The sequence below is a fragment of the Ciona intestinalis genome, unplaced genomic scaffold (assembly GCF_000224145.3).
Source record: "Ciona intestinalis unplaced genomic scaffold, KH HT000103.2, whole genome shotgun sequence".
NCBI lineage: Eukaryota > Metazoa > Chordata > Ascidiacea > Phlebobranchia > Cionidae > Ciona > Ciona intestinalis.
This window is the reverse complement of record NW_004190425.2, coordinates 447,842-469,969: the sequence shown is the minus strand read 5'-3', so window position 1 is coordinate 469,969 and position 22,128 is coordinate 447,842. Positions and strand designations below refer to the sequence as shown.

Genomic DNA, 22,128 nt, shown 5'->3' with positions numbered 1-22,128 from the left:
CAGAAAATCTTAATTGTTTCCAGGAGCCGACGCTCCACTAGTTGCTGACACTAAGAATAAAAGGTTAGTTTTACGTGTTAGGTAAATATAATACTGAAGGGTAAGATGGGACACCCTTAGCACCTAAATCCAATATATTTTAATCGAGTTTTAAACAATTAACAAGGGGCGAGGCTAACATAGAATTCTGTAAATATTTCTTGTTTATTACTAATCGAATGCTATAAAAGATTTTACATGTAGTAGGGTGGGGGTACGAAGTGAATGTTTTCATTTTGTGTTAGCGTCCCATTAGGTAGTAAACATAGAATATCACCCGAACGACTTTTAAACGGCGCTGGTAATTATTTAAGACACACTTACGGAGTATGGGATTTATGTGCTAACAGCATGAATATGTTTTAAACAAGTGTAACTTATCTATTTTGGTGTGGTCGGAAAACGACAGTTGTTATAAGACGAGTGGTCTGTTTCGCACATCTTATAGCGTCGGATTGCGAGCTATACCACTAATATAACTTTCTTGTTGATTATTACCTTCAAGAACAATCCCAGATATAGTTTGAAATATTTCATCTACAATTGTTCCAAGGTCGGCTGTCTTTCCAATAACATATGAACGTTCGGTGTTTCCAACTTCACCAGTCGCAATTGTCTGGAAAAAGAAAATGAATGATGCCAATTCAGCTGTTAAAAAATTAGAACCTTCTGTAGCATATACAGAGTGTGTGAAAAACTGTTTTGAGTTTTAACGGCAAGTTTTTTTGCTTGATGTGTTTTGTAGATTTTGTGTCACGTATTTTGCTTTAGTGATAATTATGAATGAATGAATGAATGAATGAATGAATGAATGAATCAATGAATGAATAAATGAGTTATGTATGTTACTTTGTGGGCGAATTATAGTCATCGTGGCGCGAGTGCGCCCCTTTCTCTTGTAACGTCTACATCTGACCAGTGTTGAACAAAAACAGGTCCGCGTTGTGCAATTAACGTGGTGGTATCGTGGAAAACTTGGTGTATTGTGAATTTAGTTTGTTTTGGGAAAGAAAAAGCTTTGGTATATTGCGTTGGTTTCGAGTCCTACGTGTACGCGTGGGTTTTAATGAAAAAGCTTATACATCATTGTATATTGTATGTATACTATAGTGATGGGCCGTTAGAGCAGCGTCCAGGACCATATATATATATATATATATACACACAATCTATGTAACAGTGTCATGCATGCCATGAGATTTCTTTGTGTATAGTTTCCGGATATGTTTTGTTTCGGACACGAAGGGTATGATACAAAACGATGGTGAATGAGTGAGTGAATTTGCTTTATCTTGCTGGTGTCGAACAACGATAGTTGTTGTAACACTGGTGTTCATACACTTCGTGCAAACTTACGAGTTGTCATTTTTGTTACTTTGTAAGTGAATATTTTTTGGGTGATCTTTCCATTTTTTTATGTATAGCTGATAATTTGGACAACCCATTAGTGACCACTGGGTGGGAAAATTGACCGTTAAGTGTTTGTTCAACGGAACATATACGCTCACAATGATAGCAGCGATGAGCCCTGATCCCAGTACCTCTGGTTTAGAGGAAGTGTTATAATTTAATATTGCTGCCGTGTTACTGTAGGAAAAGTAAAATGAGTTGGTTAATATACCTGTAGTTGCCGTATAGCTCTAGGGACTCGACTTGGAAGAATAGATTGCGTAACGCCGACAGCTATTGGTATAATACCTGCATCTCTCACGAATTGCGCACTATATGGAACGTCGGCCGCGTCTGTGGCTCTGAGTCACATGATTTATGTTATCATACAGTTTTCAACCACCCTGGTGTTTTAAATCATCTATATAGTAGGCTGGGGTAAAATGGGACACATTTTGATTTAATTTTCTCATCTCAATTGGTTGTAAACAAAGAATATTCAAAGAATTATAAAACTGAATCCTCACGATTCCAATAGACTTTTGTTAATTGTTTAAAACACTATTAAGATATTTGGATATTATGTACTAAAGCAGTCCTATCTTGACTCACAGTACTAAATGGTAGTTTGGAATAAGTTAGTTACCTCAAAATTATACTCTTTCTTCTTTTTTTGGTAACAATGTGCCCAAGATTTGTGGTAATGGCTAAGTTACGTTTATGTTTAATTAGTTGCATAAGAAAAGAAAAAAATGCAATAAACATCTTTCCACTTACATTCCGTCAGTGAAGAAAATCAAGACTTTCTTTGTTAATGTATCATTGAAGCGGGGGGACTTCTTAAAAACTGGAACAGATTGGTTGAGCGCATCCGCAGTAAACGTTTTGCCTTTCAGGTGTGTGTTGTTATGAATTGCCGCCTGCGTAAAACGTAACATTAAAATACTGGCAAATAGTCTTTGTTAATACTACTTACCACTATTTCGTCCTTTGTGTTGAAAGTTCCGATTTCAAACTCGAGACTGATTCTCTGCGGATCTCTAAAACATGTAACAAAAATAAAAATAACGTTTATATGGAGTTTGTAAAAGCTTTTATCAATAAAGACATTAAAGCATTTTTTAAAACTAACAAAAACATTCTATATTTATTATAACAATTCTTTACCTATTATGCTATAATTCGTTTTATGATAATCAACTTTCTTACTTTTTTAATAATGTTATGGAATACCGATGTTTGGTTTGTTACACGGCTATTTTCTTGGGTACCGTTATGCAGCATATTACTAAACATTTCAATTATGGTAATTTGTTGTTTGATTTTGGCGGTACGAAAATATTCACCGACAAAGTTACATGTAGAATCCTTTACAAGGTTTAGGAAAAAAGACACCGGTGTTATAAAGACTGCTGTTGCTGCCCCGCCACGTGGGGTTTAGAAGCTACATTCATTCATATGAAAGCTACGCTATAAAAAATCTGCTTTAACATTAATATCTATCGCCCACAAAGTAACCTTTCTGGTAACTGGTAAGCTGGTATGAGGTGTATTGAACACCATTGTTATAACAACTGCCGTTTTCCGGCCACGCGAGGATAAACCAAGTTAGATTCATTCATGCACACTTACGCGAATTGCATAAGTCCTACGGATACTGTTCCGTTAGGTCCAATATCCAATGAACGAGTGATATTTATTGTCCATTCTTGCAGTAATGCGAAGTCTCTTGCCATAATTGATCCAGAACTATCCAAAACAAAGAGAACGTCCACATGTGTCGGCGGACAAACTATAACATACAGAAATAGGATTTGTTAGAATACTTTTTGACTGCTTAGTGAAGAATACATTTTTGAGTTGTGGAGTCTTTCATATATACGCGAGTTACCAAGTGAAACGACCCACGGTATCGCTACATACCACATACTGCTGTATAGGCTGTCTTAAATGATGATTTAATAACATACATGAAAGTTGATGCAATAAAGGTACGTGGGCATATTTACCAAAGTAAAATAAAAACAAAATCGGTTCAACCACGTTTCCGATGTTAAATGAACAACGAGAACTACTCGTTTATCTAATTTAGAAAAAAAGGTGCATATTTGCGCCACGTTGACTAGTTATCAGTAAAAAAAATCAGAAACGCGTGAGACGTGTCAACTCATAAAATCACAGCAAACACGTTATCGGGCATATCTTTATCCTTGCATGGTGGGGCAATGACGCAGTTTATAACACAAGTGTTTTGTTTCGAATTTCTCTTTTTCTATGGACACCAATTCAGATAACCGTTTTTATGCCGCTACACTAGACCAATTGTCGTTAAGTATCTTGCCCAAGGACACATACTATAGTGTAGTGTAAGATAAAACACTCACCGTCTCCGCCAAGAAAAGATTTGTCACTCCAACTTTGTCCATAGTTTGTGCCACTATAACAGTAGCCAAGCTTGTGCACAGAAGATTCACAAACTGTTGGTCGCAGAGGTGAGCAACCCTATAAAGAGATGGTTAAAACACTACGTGTTTAAAACTACAATACGACTAATAAATATTCCTAACAACCTTACTGTTGATATATTTTAGTTTTTCCAAATATAACGTGTGTAATTATACTGCTTTCTATTACATGACATGACTCTATGGGAGTTGTGAGGATACGGTTTACAATTTCTTTGAATGTTCTTTGTTTACTACCAAGGACGAGAAAATAGAAAGAAAAGGTGTCCCAAACTCCGCACCCGACTATATATATCTTTTTTAAAAAAACAATGGTTGGACTTGATTTTTGTTGGTTACATTTTTGTAGCACCAGATTCCTAATCATTTTCTCTTATATTTTTACCTTTTTTTGTGTAAAAAAATTATAAAAAAAACATTAACTCACAATAACATTTCCTGTCGGGTCAGCATTCACATCTAATCCAAACGCATCGTTGCCCTGCAGGGGTGGGGTTGTGGGTGTCACGTTCGTACAGTTTGCTTGTGGAGTCGTTGGACACAAATACATTCCTCCGGCTGGCCCGTTGGTATTGTTAAGTGCGGCAGTGGATTTTAAACTAGGTGCACCGATGAGTATTCTATAAATATGTAAGGGAACTTTAAACTTATGTGAAGTCCTGTGGGACCAGATGTGACATCTTACGATTATAATATTTAAATATCCTGAATGATCGTGTTTTAACCATAGGTCAATGGGAGTCGTGAGGAGACGGTTTTATAATTCGTTGAGTGTTCTTTGTTTAATACCAAATGGGAGAGAAAATAGACTGAAAAGAAGTCCGATCTCCCCCCACCCTACTGTACATGTATCTAGAAAGGCATAACATTTTCATTTTGGCCTATTGCTTTACCCCTTGCGATATCTAACGAACTCACTAGCTGCTATAGTATAGTACCATAGTATACTAAAGTGTATACTATGATAGTACTGTGGGGTAAGATAGGATACCGTTAGTACATAATACCATATATGTTTCCTGTTCGACGCTTTTAACTTTACCATCGTTTTTACATATAGGCTACAGTAGGGTGGGGGAAGATGGGACACTTTTAGCTTTATTTTCTCGTACCATTTAGTAGTAAACAAATAACATTCAAAGAATTATAAAACAATACCTTCATGACTTCCATAAACCGTCGGTAATTGTTTAAAACACGATTAGGATATTGTGATATTATGTGCTAAAGGTGTCCCATCTCCCCCCACCCTATTATATATATAGTGGCGAGGACACGGTTATATAATTTTGTAACTTTTCTTTGTTTTTTTTACTAGAATAAAACATAAAAAAGATAATAAAAACATATATAGAGAATAAAAAAAACAAAGAAAAGAGAATACAAATATAAAATAAAAACAGCAAAAAAATGTCCCACCTTTCCCAACCATACGTTCACAAAAAAGCTAATTATATTGCAAGAAAAGCGAAAATCTTGGAATAAATTAGTTTCTATACTACATACCTTGGAGATCCAGATTGAGTTAATGCTAAGCTGTATCCGAAATATGCTGAAGAAGTTTCAACGTCTCGCTTGGCTCTTGCTGGTGTCGAAGGTTCGGTCAGAAGTGAATATATCTCTCTGGATTCAACATTATAGCCATACGCTAGTGGTATGCATAGCAAACATATGTACACTTGCAACATTTTAAATTTAGTCTCTAAATTTTCAGTGCTGCATGGACTAATACATGGTATATTAGTGTGGGGTAAGACATTCCGTGTTTTCATTTTGCTTTTTTTGTAGTAAACAAAGAATATTTGCAGAATTATATACCCGTAACCCCGCGACTCAAAAAACGGTTAAAACCACAACTTTGAAATATGGTATTTGGGTGCTACCAATATCCCATCTTACCCGACAGCCACAGGTATATCTATTCATGAATATCAATCGGTTATATTGTATATTTTATCGTTGCGGTATATAGTAGGGTAGGGGAAGACGGGACACCTTTAGAATCTAATATCCAAAATACTTTTTAAACAATCAACAACGATTAATAGGAGTCGTGAGAATACAGTTTTCTAATTCTTTGCCACAGCTTTCTTATGCGTACTAATAACGTAAAAACCTCCTTATATTGACAGTACAGGCATATATATGGTCGCTAATTATACACGTTTATTTTCTAGAATAAAAGTGCTATCACAAACACACAAGACCTAAATCGGACGTCGTAATAAACTGCACCCTTTAGCTACACCGCATCAACCACTTAAAAATTCAAAAGTAAACATAGCCCTATATTTATAATAACAGTAGGACGTCAATCACGCAATTGCGTAAAACTATTACGATCTATTTATTCAAATTTCTAGCATATTAAACAGTTGGTAGTACAATAGTCTAACTGCAACAAGTAACGATAGAAATCTATGCAGAAGTAACTTCGTTGCATTAATGTCGGAAGTGCGCAAAATGTTGTGACGACTTACGCATCTTTCTGGTTAATGAAGTTCCATTAAAAGAAAACTGATTTAAAACTGTCGAGTCGTATTACCAAACAAAGCACCATATAAGGACATATCACAAACGTAAGTAACCAGGTAAAATTAAAACCACAACAAAGATTTCTGTTTTACCACATTTTAATTTTTTGTGTTTTACGACAAGTTAAAAACGGAATCATTGTTGTTTATGTGGTGATATTTCTTCGAGGAAACATCAAAGCTGCGTCACTGTAATGCTTCTGCGTAAAACAAATGTTAACAACAAATAAAGCTTTAACGTAGACAAGTATAGTAAACATTGTCTCTGCATATCAACAAACCATGTCAGTCTAACTGTATAACTTTCTCTCAAGTGCTCGAGCAAAAACAGTTGTTATAACACGGGTATTCGGTTTCATACCTCGTTCCCACAATCAGCATACTATATAACCCCAACTATACGTGAAAATGCAATAGGCGAACTTAAATTACTTAAATCGTACCCGAAGTACTAACTTTTCCTTGAATTTTTAAAAGACCTCTTTACTGTCTTAATAAAACACACATTACTATTTTGCGGCACTGGATAAATAACACAGTAAAACCGACCAAAAGAAAAATACACTCGAACTTAACAATATTTTCGTATTTACATGTACAGTATAGCGTTTTTTGACGTTAAATCTGCCCACAGATAATAACAAAACCTAACGATTAGTTTTCCATACACGTAAGCATGTTCATATAACTGTTTCAACTGCATGTGGTGTGTACTGCAGTCATCACCTCTCTTCTCGGGGTCGAATTGGGTTATATGTCAACTAAGTCCAAAGCGACCTGTATTTATTGGGAAGTGTTTACTACAGTAACACATTCTTTGCTGGACGGTATATTGCGTATGGTGCAAGGAAAGAACAAATTGTTGTATGTCAATTCAGTGCATAGTGACCTCCATGTATTGGGAAGTGTTTTTACAACAGGAACACGTTTTTTTGCTGGACGGTTTAAACAAAAGAACAAACGGTATATTACCTAGTTTTAATTGCACAATAATGAATGCGTTTGGACCAAAACAAAAACGGGTTTGTCAAAAACCGGATATATTTGTAACAGGAAAAAAATCGCTCTGACAGTCTATTGACTATCTAAATATACACAAATGACATTGACGACGGCCTGGCGGTAACGTTATATATATATGTTATATATATTTATATGGAGAGATATATTCGTGCTCTAAAAGACAGACATCAAACGGTATATGTATAAGTTTCAAACGTAAATTTCCTATGTTCGCAATCAAGTAGAAAAGCGCTCTGAACACAACAACCAATATTAAATTTAAAGTTTATTTGTTTGGTATTGCATTACCGTCACGTGATTTATGACGTATGCCAAAACACCGACGTCAGTTTCCTTAATAAGAACTATTGTGATGTATTAAACAACACGCGAGACGTAAAAACGTATCTGGTAGTTAATGCAATCATGGGCTATATACCCAACACGTGTTAGCGTGTATAGACACTAATACTTTGCATAAATTAAAGTCACGCGCGAGACTGTTGGTATAGAAACTAGCACGAAAACGATTATTCCACAATAGAAGAAACTCGAACCTTTATCACAAAACTTGAAGCTTTGCAACTAAAGCTCGATATTGGCCCCAGGGCAAACTATCAAACAATTTTCTCTGTCGCTTTGCGGTGTAATAGTTAACTGTTATATATACCAGAGTGCTGTGGCCAAATTTTGGGTTATAATATGGCAGCTTTACAAGGGTAGAATCTGCTTTATATTCGAATGGCTGACCAGTTATGAGTAGATCGATTCGTTAGCTATGTATATGCGCAGAATGCTGAGGTGTACAAGAAGTCAGAAAAGTTTGTTATCTTGGGTCGTCACCCTGCTGTTTACAAGTTACATTTGCTTCAATGTCTATTCGTCGTATAGTGTGTCAGTGAATGAAAACACGAACAATTATAATCAACGGAAAGTGCCTGAAAAGTGGAGGAAGCGTCCGTTGCTTTACAAGGAAGGGGCAACAATAAAAAAGTCGTCGTATTTGCAACAAGGTGTCGTATCCAAGATTTATAATGGTCAACATAAAAACTTGTTACAAAGAGAAAAGGACGACGAACAAGCAAAAGCGTTACGAACCAACAAGCTCGATGAATGGGACGAGGAAGAATGGCAAACTGTAGAGAACGTACCAGCAGTGACCAACATTAATACAAATACATTAAAACCCATAATATCAGATCTTGGTGAAAACGTATACGAAGAAAAAGAAATCGTTTCAATTCTTCAGAATTTAAGAGGAGGATCAACAAAGTCTCCGATTTCTGATTTCCAGAAAATTCGAGTTCACGTCAGTGATGAACTTGGCGAACACTATTTGAGTTTTAAAGAATATAAAAAGTGGAAGTTCCAAAAGTTTGTAAAAGAAATAGCGAATCCTGTTCCTAAGAGTGAACAACCGCCACAGATTTTTCCATACGATGTAAGTATGTGCTTAAATCGTTTGCATAAAAAAACTATTTTTAAAAATAAATATATAGTCGGTTAAGAGAAGACGGGGGATACCTTTAGCACATAATATCCAAATATTCTGTTCGTGTTTTAAACCATTAACAACGGTATATAGAAGTTGTGAGGATACGGTTTCATAAATCTTTAAAAGATCCTTTTTACTACCAAAAGAGACAAGAATATTAAATGACAAATTGTCCCGTTTTCCCCACCCTACTATACAATTTATCGAAATGTGCAAGACAACTGGTGTATAGTACGGTGGGGTAAAGTGCAACAATATTTTTACTTTCTTTTACGCATTTTTGTTGATAGAATGGGACATGATGATGAGACAGTATTCTCACGACTGTATAAAACTCACACCAAGGCGGATTTTTTAAGAATAATTTAAAAAACTCGATGATATAAGATGTAGAAATAGGTACTTGTATGTCCCAATTTCCCCAATTCTACAGTAAGAATACAATTTAGCAACCGGAGCTTACACCTTACACTCATACAGGGTACAGGCATGCAGTTATCCTCGAAATTAAATGTGCAAGTTTGTTTTGCACTTATATAATTAGGAACAAATACAACTTGACCGTTAACGCTAGATTCAATAAAATATAAATAATAATGCGGGGTAAGATGGGATACTGTCTTATTTACCTCCTATTACGTGCTATGGGTGTCTCATCTTCCCCCACCGTACTGTTTATCTGGCGCCGTGGCAAAATGGTTGCCGCCCCTCCCTTTATAACCATAGGTAATGGGTTCAGAGCATCCGTTTTATAACTGTCAATAGTTCAATTTTTCTGACTGTCAATTTTCAGCCACGTGAATTACAAGTTACATTCATTCATTCAAATATACAGTAGGCTGGGGGGAGACGGGACATCTTTTACCTCCATTTTCTCGCCCCATTTAGTAGTAAATAAAGAACACTCAAGGAATTATAAAACTATTCGCCCATGACTTCCATTGACCGTTGGCAATTGTTTAGAACACGATTAGGATATTTAGATATTATGTGCTAAAGGTGTCCCATCTTCCCCCACCCTACTATAACTCACATTCCAATGATATAGAATGATATTCCACGTCCAAATCCTCATATGCTGATCAAAGACATGAGCATCGTTATCGACGATGTTGGTATCAGCACAGAAACACGAAACGACAGATTACGTCGCTTAGCACTCGGTGATGAAGACTCAAATAAGGTTGTTTTATTTTGTGTAAAACATTTGTTGCAGGGGCCCTTTATTGAGTGTATTTTTTTACAGCAAAGTTCGTGTAACAAAAGCTTCAATAACACACCGAAATTCTTAGATCCACTATTTAAATATTTATCGTTATAGTGGGGTAATATGGGACACCTTTAGCTCATTAAATCCAAATATCCTGATCGTGTTTTCCACAATTAATAACGGTCTATGGGAGTCGTAAGAATACGGTTTTATAATTTTTTGATTCCTCTTTTACAACCAAATAGGACGAGAAAATAGAATGAAAAGTTGTCGCATTTCCCCAACCCACCATGTATATAAAATATTATGTCTTCTATTTTACCAATAAAAAAAACAGTTGAATCAACACATATTAGCTTAGCTTCGCATGCTGGAGCAACGACAGTCGTTATAACATGTGTGTTCTGGTTGACATACCTATAGTAAACGCTTACGAATTACCGCGTATGTAACTTCTTTGTGGGTGTTTTTTTTTCATTTGAAAATTTGGACAACCCAGTATGGAAAAGTATGTTGGAACAATTTGACTAAATCACGTTTCTAAAATAGTCATTATAACAATAATAACTATGATATTTCCTAGTTACCTGACGTTCAAGCAGTTATCCAGCAATCCACAACAAGTCAACTGAAAATACCTAATCTCATTCACTTTATATGGTTTGGGTGTCGACGTTTTAAAGTGCATAACTATATAAGGTAAGTTTCACTTTGTTACTAAGTTTTGTTTGAAGACTTGGATGCATTCAAATCAAAAAGTTATGAATAAAAAATTCTTAAATTTTTAAATGAAAAATATAGTTTTTACTTTTTTTTATTTTACATTTATGGGGCTTAATAGCATTAGATGCAGGACTTTTACAAAAGCTATGATTAAAAATAAATAGGTCCCATGGAAAATTAAAAACAGAATAATTTCCACAAAATACGTTCCTTATACAACTTTATTTTTCCTATGAAAGTTTTCTATTTAATGTCCAAAATATTTTACTTTGTTGTACTAGCATTTTCAGTGCATATGAATACCAAGAACCAGATTTAATATTATTTCACACAAATTGTGAACCGAATGGAACTTACTGGGAAGCACTCAAACAAACAATTGATTCCAAGTTGAGGATTGTGAAACGATCACCCCCAACTACAATATGGGGTCACCCTGTACAAGTAAGAAACAATATTAGTTAGGAAATATACAGATTAAAAATATATTATCCAATACCATGGTACAGTGGTTAATGCTCTGCGTTTAACCAAGAAGACACAGGTTTAAGCTTGACCTTGTTACCCTTGTGGGAGGCATGAATGACTGTACGATAATGCATTGGACATCCCATAATAAAAAAGTTTCACTCAACTTTGACCGTTTTTGGTTTATAAACTACTGTAGAAAATCCCAAATCTCATTTGGCATAATGAATGCTTCTTCTTTGTAAATATATAATAAAAAGGTATAAAAATAGACTTCATTATGTTTCTTTTTTGGTTAACCATGGACTGCCCTTTCTTCGGAAATATATAAAAAAAATGTAGCCAAGGTTAACCAAAAAATAATTGTAATGAAGTTTATATTTTGTAGCTTTTTTTTATATATATTTACGAAAAAAGGCAATGTTCCTGTTTCTTACTGGTATCAGCTGTATCATTCTCTTTAATAAACAGTAGGTCACTTATGCTGAAAAGTTTTTTTGCAGCTTTTGTGGTACCTTTATATTAAACTTAAGCATCTGCATTCATATACACATTTCATTTTTGTTTGTAGGCCTATGCCACTTTAACTCAAAAGTATGTAATGCATAAGTGAAAAAAAATTACTTGCTTTTTTTTGTTGTAGAAAGTTGAACACCAGTCTGACGTTGCAAGATTGGAGATCTTACTTGAAACTGGAGGAATATACATGGACGATGACGTAGTTGTGCTGAAATCACTTGATTCATTAAGAAATAATGAAATGGTTCTTGGTGAAGAGAATTATGATGCTCTAGGTATGATAACCAAAACCATCATATATCTGTTATTATAATAAAAAATATTTTAATAATTTCAATGTATTGAAAGCGCATAACCTTAATTTATAAGCATGACTGTTCAATAGGGCAAAGAGTCTGTAAGTTTTTGGTTATACTTTTTATTTGTATTTTTGGGGGGATTTCAATATTATGTAAAAAGTTTTTGCTTATGTAATGTTAAAAAATGATAAAACTGAACTTAAGAGTTATCTTTTAATACAAATAAATGATTGTGGCATTTAGGGCACAGTATAATTTTTGGACACATTTTATGTAACAGCAAAACACCCCTTGGTCATTATGGGTTGTCTAAATTGCCAGCTATACAATAATAAAAAAGAAATTTTCAACAATAGAATCATCCACAAAGATTCATAGGTGATGTATGAAACAGAACATGCGTGTTATAATTTTATACCGACTGCCAGACGATGACAAAGCAAGTTACATTTATTTATTCATAAACATTCTAAAAATGATCTTACAAAAAAACATATTTCTGCAGCTAACAGCATCATCATGGCCAGTCCTAATTCATGGTTCCTCAAAAAATGGTTTACATACTACAAAGATTTCAATGACACAAAGTGAGTTTAACATTAAAATAAGTTGATGTATGAAAATGTATAGTCGCATAAACTTTAATTTCACTTGCACATATTTTGTGAATCTAAGAAATTCTTTTCTGAAAATGTATCATTTTGATGAGAAAATTTACAAAGCTTTTTGTTTGCAATAGTTCAACATAATTATCTAAGTATTTATGTCCTATTATATCAACGCAAATATTGTTAAAAAAATGTAACCTTATACTTGTCTGTCTATAAAGCATTAGATGCAAATTTTACTTCAAACAATACAATGAATTGTATTGGTTACACTGTTGTTATATTGTTTCAGGTGGAGTGAGAGTTCTTGTTTTGTACCCTGGTCATTGTGGCATCTTTTTCCTTCAACAATAAATGTGGTGAAAGAACGGATGTTGCGGCCAAACTGGGAAGAAATTAAATTTCTTTATCATGAACTGTGGGATTGGAGAGACAACTACACAGTGCATTTGTATTCAAGGTAACATAACTTAATTTGATACGCAAAATATTGTCCAACTATGATAAAATTCAAATTTATTCTTGGCCCGTCAAGGCAATGATGCATTACTCATTACAGATTGATATATCTTAGTTTGTTTGATTTTTATTATGATTGTAAAACATAATTTTGACTTGAATATGAAAATAATAGGTAAACTTGGAGATGTATATACTACAGCAAGAAAAAAGTATTGTTGTCAATTCTAAACTTTATGCTTATTATAGAGTTTATAATAACTTTATTTGTCTCTTCGATTATGGTAACCAAAAATTAGAATATTAAAAAGATAAGACAGGATATAGGAACAAAACAACAGCTGTTAAAACCTGCTTAGTTATGAACATATTTACATTTAATCGTGAGAAAATAAGCGTGGTCCCTAGACCTTGCAGACAAACGAGCCATTTATGTTTAATTATTATCAAGTTAAAGTTGTAATAAAACAAACGTCTGCATAAAATTTAACATTAATGTTTTATAGTTACATGTTAAAGCTTACCCTAGTGAACATTTTAATTGGTTGCAGATTCATGGTTAACGTGGATGGAACTCCAGAAAGATCATTGCAAGAGCTATCTGTTCTAAACACAACTTATGGTGAAATTGCCCGTTATGTTTTATGGAAAGATCCCAAAATAAGAGACATAACTGAGTGGATGGTGTGAATTTGCAAAGATTATTTAAAAATCTCGCTACCTTGAAAAAAGGGGGAATGCAAAACAACATATTTCATATTTATTTGTTATTGAAATTATTACCAAGAGGCATATTATCTAAATGTACTCTAAATTGAATATGTTGGTTATCTGAAAGATACATCCAAGTGGTAGATAAGACGTAATCTGGTAAACTACATTAATCATGCCTTCAAAGATACGTGCCGCCTGTATTTTATTGAACACACAATAAACGTTCTACCAAGTATGAGATGTTTTTATGGATTTTGTCACCAAGCGTAAGTGACTTATATTATTAGTTATACTAAGTACAGAGAATCGAAATCAAAAAGGAAATATTTTTGAGAATGAAAATCACTGTAAACACCCAGTACCTTGTGGTATATGCAAGTGATCACGAGGCACTACCTTAACTGCGGTATTTACAATCTATTTCATGGTCATTCCGAAAGTTGAAAGTGGTTTAATACAATTAGGGAATGATAAGACAGCACAATAATAGTAATATAATAATAATAAATTCGTGATGGAGTACAATATACATGGGGTATTACGCCACATTTTCAATGTAAAGTGGGGTAATGTACATTGCACAACAAGAAAACATGCAAGAAATTATAATTGGGTACTGTGGGGTGACCATAAGACGTATGGTTTATATCAATGAGAAATAACTGTTTTAATGTGACCACATTTTGCTAATTATACAAGCAACACAAATAGAAGGTTTTAGCATAAAATAATCAATGGAGCAACTAACACGCACTATATATATTACTGACGCAAAGATTTGTTATAAAAGCTTTACAATGAACCACAAAACAATTGGGGAAAATCAAATGCATCAAGTTGTTTGCAATTACTGTGTAACACACAAGTAATTATTCACAAGATGAAAAAAAATCAAAAAACTTTTCCAGAATTAAACTTTTAAAATAGCTCTCGTTATTTACTGTGTGGAGTATATATATATATATATATATATATTATTTGGTGTAATAATCTATTTTGGCCAACATGAATTATATTGTAGATGAATGTGAATGGCATAGACTAATAATGACTGGTTTGCAAACTTTCACTCCTGGGTCCAACACTGTGAATTGAGTCTTTATTTAAACAAATCAATTGGAGCCACAGCAAGATTTTCCCGAACCTTCTCTGTTGTCAGTGGCTGTTAAACCAACACCTGCTGACTGTCGGTTGGCTGAAGCACCAGCTTCATTCTTTGGTAATTTCTCAGCTGAAAAAATACCAAGTGAATTTTAAATGACATGAAACATGACATATGATTATATTAAAAGACTATGGTAATAATTTCCTTTATAAATATTTGATTATGAAACACAAAATCAAAAGAATTGATTAGGAAACAAAATCTGCATCAAAATGTTTGCCATATTCTGTTATTGCATAAACACCGTTTTTAAAGAACGCATGCATAGGCTATAAACATCACTATTTTATGTTAAATTAACAACATATTTGACATGTGTAAAACAGCCACATTATTACATAAACTATATTAAAAAAGGATATTACATAATACATATATATACATAAATATAAATAGTAAATACAAAAAACTCACCAATTGCTAAAAATATATCATTAACATGCATTGCAGTTTTGGCTGAAGTTTCCATGAACAAAAGTCCATTCTCTTCAGCGTAACTTACAGCATCCTAAGAATAAACATAAATATATATTATCGCGCAAATGTGAGTCGAATTTTAACACATTTTTTTAGGAAGTATTGTGATGATTGTCACCATAAATTGGTATAATTGTGCAAGTGGTGGTCCTGCGTTAGTTAAGCGTAGCAAATTCGAACTATCAACTAAGATATTTTTAAATGACCACTACATTTTCTGTGACCACTACAACAAGGCAAAAAAAACTCCTGGGAAAATTGCTTGACAGATAAAACAATGAAATCAAATTAACATTTGGTACAACAGATCAGCCAAAAAATATTTTACACTAAATAATTTGTCGCATTTGAATACAGTTTCATTCTAAAGCAATACAAGTGTTGTTATTCAACAATACATTACACCCACCATACACATGGTTTCTATTCACAACAACCCATTTAACATCAAAGTATTACAAAACAGAAAACACTCCATCCAAGGAGTTATATTACTAACATAACATAATATATTAGTAATAACCACCGCACACCATATGTATTATATAGTAGGGGGAGAAGATGGGACACTTTTAGCACATATTATCCAAATATATTAATCATGTTTCCAACTATAAACAATGGTCTATTGTAAGGATACGGTTTTATAATTCTTTGCATACTTCTATTTGTTACAATTTTTTGCAATTATGGCCTACTTTCAGTTTAGTCGTTTTTTTTTCATAAAATTTAAAGTATATTTGTTGATTCCAACCTATGAGTCAGATCTATAGAAACCGCGACAAGACATATGCCTGGGTTAAAAGATAGTTACTAATACTTACATCGTGTTCTACCATTCTCTTGTTGGATAAATCAGCTTTGTTTCCTGCCAGAGCTATCACAATATTGGGACTGGCTTGTCTTTGTAATTCTTTCACCCAAGTTTTAGCACGAGCAAATGTATCCTGCATCAACAGTATATTGTTTAGGTGCATACTTATGAAGATTTGGTCCAATTACACAGCATTAAATAAAACAACAACATTAAAAGTTAAAATAAATAACAAATATATAGAACCTGGTCATTTGATTGACAAATCTTTATGTTGTACTTAATATAACATTTCACATGATGAACCAATTAAACATTTAAATAACTTTTCACATACGTTATAAATAAAAGGAATTTGTTGCAGAATTATAATGTGTTAATGTATTTCCATTTTGTAGAAACTAATTAGTATTTCACACATGTCAGTACGCCACTAGATATAAAGTTTACTGTATAACATAGATTGCATATGATTTACAATACCCTTATTCAGACAGTGGCAACAACAGTTTAGTTTTATTGCCTACTTCGGCAGATCTGCCTACGGGTGTCTCACATATGTTAAAAATTCTTGTACAGTAATTCAGACTCATACAGGGTAAATGTGAATTTCACTTACATTCTTACCACATTTTTATTTAGTTTTTATTTAGATTTAAAATGTTTGATTTTATTCTTACTTGCATAGAAACCTATGAATCAGTTTTATAATGTGTCTGACATGTAATTGTATAATTAAACCGAAACCATTACACCACCAGTGACCACTATGACCTCACATAATATATATATATATGTTTAAAGTTTTGACATTTTAAATCAAGCAAAATGCATCTCTGTACTTAAGTGTTTAGATAAAGTATTGTTAATATATGATAAAAATATTTTAGGAAAGCTGTATAGACTTTTATGATTTTATTTATACTAATACATTATAACATGCATTATAAAAATTAACTAATATACGGCATAGGTACTGGCCGTACTGCAGTATGGATGTATGGTATTAGTTTTAAATGAGATTTTGGTGACATGAAACCTAATTTTGGCCTGTGTATTATGATTGCATAAGCACTAAAACACAAAACAAATAGGTCATTGTGCACGGAGCAGGAACTTTGAGGAATAAACAAGTTTTTTAGATTTACTTTTCGCTTTAATCTGTGCAGCAACATTGACTTTTTAAGCTGACGTTGTAAGTTTTTTGTACTAAGTGTATTAACGTATACACTACATATAAGCATTGTAACCACTTTAGGAAAAATTACCTGATTAGTAATATCATAAACAACAATGGCAGCTTGTGCACCTCTGTAATACATGGGTGCAAGACTGTGGTATCTTTCCTGACCAGCCGTATCCCAGATCTCGAACTTTACTGTGGTATCTTGCAAGCATACCGTTTGTGTGAGGAATGCAGCTGAAGGAAAATTAAAGAAGGTTAAATAGTCTGTTGTATACTCGTTCTTAATTTGTTAAATTGTTAATATTTGTCCATAAGAAGCTTTTCCACTCCGCCAACCAATACTGCTGTGTTTGATTTTACACTACAATAACATTATCAACAAAATCTAAATGTGGTCCATGGAAATTCCAGTCACACAAAGCATTATTATTACATTATATAAACTAACTATTAAAACAATAACAAGCCAGCAATAGCAGACTATCCAACACAGGACCTACTAAACGATTTACCATACAAAGCTAATTCATAACAAAACAATTTTAATTCTTCAGTAAAGTATATAAAACAGAAAATAACATAACTTGTAATATAAAACAATGCTCATAATAATCTCATTCCAAGGCACAAAATAATAAAGACAAAGGGTATATCATATTCATATGATATATATATATATATATACATATATATATATATAAATTTGAAAATATTTGGAAACTGATTCCACTAATTACCATAGTTGTACCTACTTTATATATATATATATGTGTGTGTGTGAGGAATGCAGCTGAAGGAATAAATAGATATAAATAAAATGATGATGCAAGTCAACTTGAAAAATGATATTAGTAATTAATGAGGTGCCAATAGTTCATTAGGAATACTACAATGCTTAATGACTATTTTCGAGTTGTATAGAAGATTGCCAACTCAAATATTGTACATCGTTGCAACCATGTTTATAAGGTAGGCAGTGGCACAGCCAGGGGGTAGTTATATGGATAGCAGAGTCAGCACCCTACTGCAAAATTTTTGTCTGTCCCCTATAATAAAACCAATGTCAGGTTCTGTTAATTAGTTTGCTAACTAGCTTTTTAAAGATGCTTGGATTAGTTTAGGCATCTGATACCACAGTTTCCGGAAAAAAAGATACTATTATACTAATATACAATTCTTTTTCTGGTCAGGTTCAAGTTTTTAAAAAAGATGGATGGGTTTTGCATGGAAATAAATTTGAAAATATTTGGAAACTGATTCCACTAATCACCATAGTTGTACCTATTTTTATTCATCTTATTTAAAACAACAGCTAACTCAGTTTACTTCACTCTTACATATTATCTTTATTCTTTACCATGGACCACACCACGGCATGCTTATATTTGCTACAATTACCAACCAAGGCAAGAGTGGCAACACAGAACACACGCGAACAAAAGAGCAACGTAACAACTGCGACGCCTAGAGATCAGTAGAAATGTTTTGTTTCGCTCCAGACCTTGCAGTTATGCACCTTGACCTCCACGACCGTGGCAGTGTGGCACATAATTATTGTTCTAAATAAAACCATTAAACATAGAGACATTGGTACTGGTTGGTAATCATAAATTGTGGGGATCATAAACTTTTGACAATTTGAAATGTGAAAGCGCACCCCCTAAACTTCACAAATATAAAAAGTGCTACCTCTGACTCTCTGAGACAGATTTAGGTTGTTTATTACTGCCGGTATTCACCACACAATTGTGTGGAAACCTCAAATTAATATTGCAAATGCCCATCGAAAGAAATACAACGACAATTTATCCTATTCTTAATATACGTTTTCAAGCTCCTGCAGCAAAATATTAACATGTCACTTTTACGACACAAATAATTCGATGTGTGAATTGCCATAATGCCTCAAGTAATTGACAGGTCAAACAATCGCTAATATGATACACATAATAAATCCAACATCCAACTATCAGTTCCTACCATCTCATACATTCTGCTTGGCTGAGGAAAACAGTCCAAGCAGGGGTTAAAATAGCATGAGCATTTATCGCAGTTTTCTTTTGGTTCAAATTCGACAATCACATTTTTACAAAAGTATTTTCTTTGTTTATAATTGGTTGCTACTTTTAAAACGATTGTTGCGCAAAATATATTTTTTAATGTCTGGTAAGTCAACCTTACTGTGATAAGCCAGCCTTGCGCAAAGTTCGATGTGTTTTTATACGTTTGGTAACCGTTTGTCCATCGCCAAGGAAGATTTATGGCAAAACGTGTTTTTCCGCTGTTATAATTCAACCCTTGAATATAAGACAATGTTACCACTGGAACAGATTTAGGTTGATCGTAACTGCCCGATGACTGGCCAAATACAGTTGCTTAACATGCAAATGTGAGAAAAGCAAAGTTAAGTTGCAAAGTCCTGCCGAAACAAATACAAATGTGCCCGAAAAATGCAATAACTTATATGATGCCATAGTTAACCGGAACATTTATTCCAAAGAAATATAGGAAATCGCTGCTAACATAACAAGGACACATGGTATAATATATGTTTTAGCTACCTACAGTTAAAAGTATAGTATACAGCTTAAAACTTTTGCGGTGCAATACAACATGCATACATAATTTAGGCAAACAAACTTAATGTAAAACATCTGTAAAATATAAAAAGAAAGATAATGAAATTATAATGATTAAATGATAGTCACCTCCTATTGTAGATTCTTGGTATTCATGAAATTGTCCTTTAACAAATCTCAACACCAAGCTACTTTTACCAACTGCAGATTCACCAAGTAATACAAGTTTGAATTGACAGATCTTTCCTTGTGTGCCTGAATTCGCTGGCCGAGGTGCTCCAGTTCGTGTTGCCATTGTTTCAAACAGATATAAAATATATGAACTTTACTAAATTTAATTATAATACACTACAGCTATAAATTGTGATTCAAAGAGAGCAACATTTAAAGTTGTATATCAAAAACAAAGTATCTGAAACTAAAGTTTAGCCTAGTTTAGCATACAAAACATGTTTTGGTGCTTTTTTAAATGATTAACAGAGTGGTGTCTATTGTTAATATGATGTGCAGAATATTTCTTTTAAATATCAAAAACACAGGCTAACAAATTGCCATTCTTTCTGATGTGAACTTTCCGATGATGTGTTTTAAGAAATAAAGATAAACATGTTTAAGTAATGCACTTTCCGCACAAACAGACATTACTTGCAATAAAAATGAAATAATGCAGAGTTATTTTCCTTATTGGTCCAGTAAACTAACTTACAGCTTAATAAATTAGAGAGCTCTGTCTTTTCTTTTCATTTCAGCTGTACCTACTAGTACTAGACCAACATTTTTTGGTGCTAGTGAAGAGTCTTCCCCCCACCTTATATGCTAACCCCTAGATTAGGGGGTTAGGTGTTGATGGTTAGGGGGTAATTTGTTATAGGGGTTAGCAAATAAGGTGGGGGGGAGACTCTTCACTAGCACCCATTTCTTTTTGTATCTTTTAGTATTGCTCTTAAGAAGTATAAGACAGCATTGCATTTTCACACTGAACGATACCAAGTGAAATCACAGTCCTAGCACTATTAATGTAAACAACAATATACACTAGCTAATTACAACGTAGAGTAAAGTGGACACAACTATGTTTTAAATATGAAATAAGTAGTATAATAAGTTCTGCCGAATTAAACAGAATAACAATTCCATACTATTATCTACAATATTACTAAAATATGAAAAATTTACTGCTTTATCGACAATAATTAAGAAGTGTTACGACTTTCATTTTAATTGCCAACTTTCTTTATGCCACTTGTCCATTGCAAACCTTCCTCTCATAGGATTTAAATTAAAACAAAAGTCTTGAGTCATGAGACGTATTTCGTCATTTGTTTTGTTTGCAAAACAAAAATTCGTCCATAAAACCAAATTATCTACCATTAAAAACATTATTTATTTGACGCAAAAGACGAAATCCAGTCTATTTTATATGGATAATTGGATGCCACGAAACACGTCAACGTCATTTGCGTTAATAATTTATGCGACCTTGTGCTGCCACCTAACGAACAAACAAGGAATAGATTTTTGTACACCAGGCGAATAAGTCACGATTATTTTTTTGCTAAAGAACAATCAAACGTGGGAAGATTCCTATAGTTATATACAGCAGAAATATTATAGGCTAATTACCTCATAAAAAGTGCTTTTGTACCTCAGTTACATGTTTGGACGCGGCTTACATTTATGCGATTACATTATTTCGTGGTTTTCGTCACCTTTCATTTATGTTCATACTTTTAATTAACGGCGATTAGCAGACAAGAAAAACATTTAACCGTCGGATACGAGAAAACGAATTTGCGGGTGCGTATGACTGAGATTCCTGTTTATCAACGGGCTGGTGCAAGATTTGGCGTTGTAGTCATTAAAGAGCCTTTTCATCCGTTTTACATTTACAGCAAATACTCCATGTTTTTGAAGAATAACGAATGGTTTTTAATAATTCGGCAATCGTGTCATAACAGCAATTATTGATCAAAACTAAGCAGT

The 22,128-nt window shown here is 33.5% G+C and overlaps 3 protein-coding genes across 5 annotated transcripts; 1 reads left to right on the top strand and 2 right to left on the bottom strand.

The window, feature by feature from the left end:
* On the bottom strand, nt 1–6,311 carry LOC108950323 (integrin alpha-D-like). 2 transcript variants are annotated; one of them, XM_018815796.2, is made up of 9 exons: nt 5,400–6,311; nt 4,321–4,513; nt 3,813–3,930; nt 3,061–3,220; nt 2,405–2,468; nt 2,206–2,348; nt 1,661–1,790; nt 538–655; nt 1–50 (listed from the first exon to the last, which is right to left on the bottom strand). In XM_018815796.2, the coding sequence occupies exons 1-9, from the start codon at nt 5,663–5,665 to the stop codon at nt 10–12; spliced, it is 1,233 nt and encodes a 410-aa protein (XP_018671341.2). In that variant the 5' UTR covers nt 5,666–6,311; the 3' UTR covers nt 1–9. The 2 variants fall into 2 exon arrangements, with proteins under 2 accessions (XP_018671341.2, XP_026694481.1); XM_026838680.1 differs by lacking the exon at nt 1–50 and having other exon boundaries at nt 417–655.
* A 1,804-nt stretch (nt 6,312–8,115) lies between these two features.
* On the top strand, nt 8,116–14,159 carry LOC100184557. Of its 2 annotated transcripts, XM_002122015.5 has the most exons (8): nt 8,117–8,870; nt 9,973–10,107; nt 10,718–10,833; nt 11,139–11,301; nt 11,969–12,119; nt 12,649–12,730; nt 13,044–13,211; nt 13,762–14,159. In XM_002122015.5, the coding sequence occupies exons 1-8, from the start codon at nt 8,208–8,210 to the stop codon at nt 13,898–13,900; spliced, it is 1,617 nt and encodes a 538-aa protein (XP_002122051.1). In that variant the 5' UTR covers nt 8,117–8,207; the 3' UTR covers nt 13,901–14,159. The 2 variants fall into 2 exon arrangements, with proteins under 2 accessions (XP_026694480.1, XP_002122051.1); XM_026838679.1 differs by lacking the exon at nt 9,973–10,107 and having other exon boundaries at nt 8,116–8,870.
* Nucleotides 14,112–20,868, bottom strand: LOC100182193 (ras-related protein Rab-5B). The gene is made up of 5 exons (XM_002122277.5): nt 20,275–20,868; nt 17,649–17,800; nt 16,391–16,513; nt 15,504–15,597; nt 14,112–15,155 (listed from the first exon to the last, which is right to left on the bottom strand). The coding sequence occupies exons 1-5, from the start codon at nt 20,438–20,440 to the stop codon at nt 15,037–15,039; spliced, it is 654 nt and encodes a 217-aa protein (XP_002122313.1). The 5' UTR covers nt 20,441–20,868; the 3' UTR covers nt 14,112–15,036.
* Between the last annotated feature and the right edge of the window lie 1,260 nt (nt 20,869–22,128).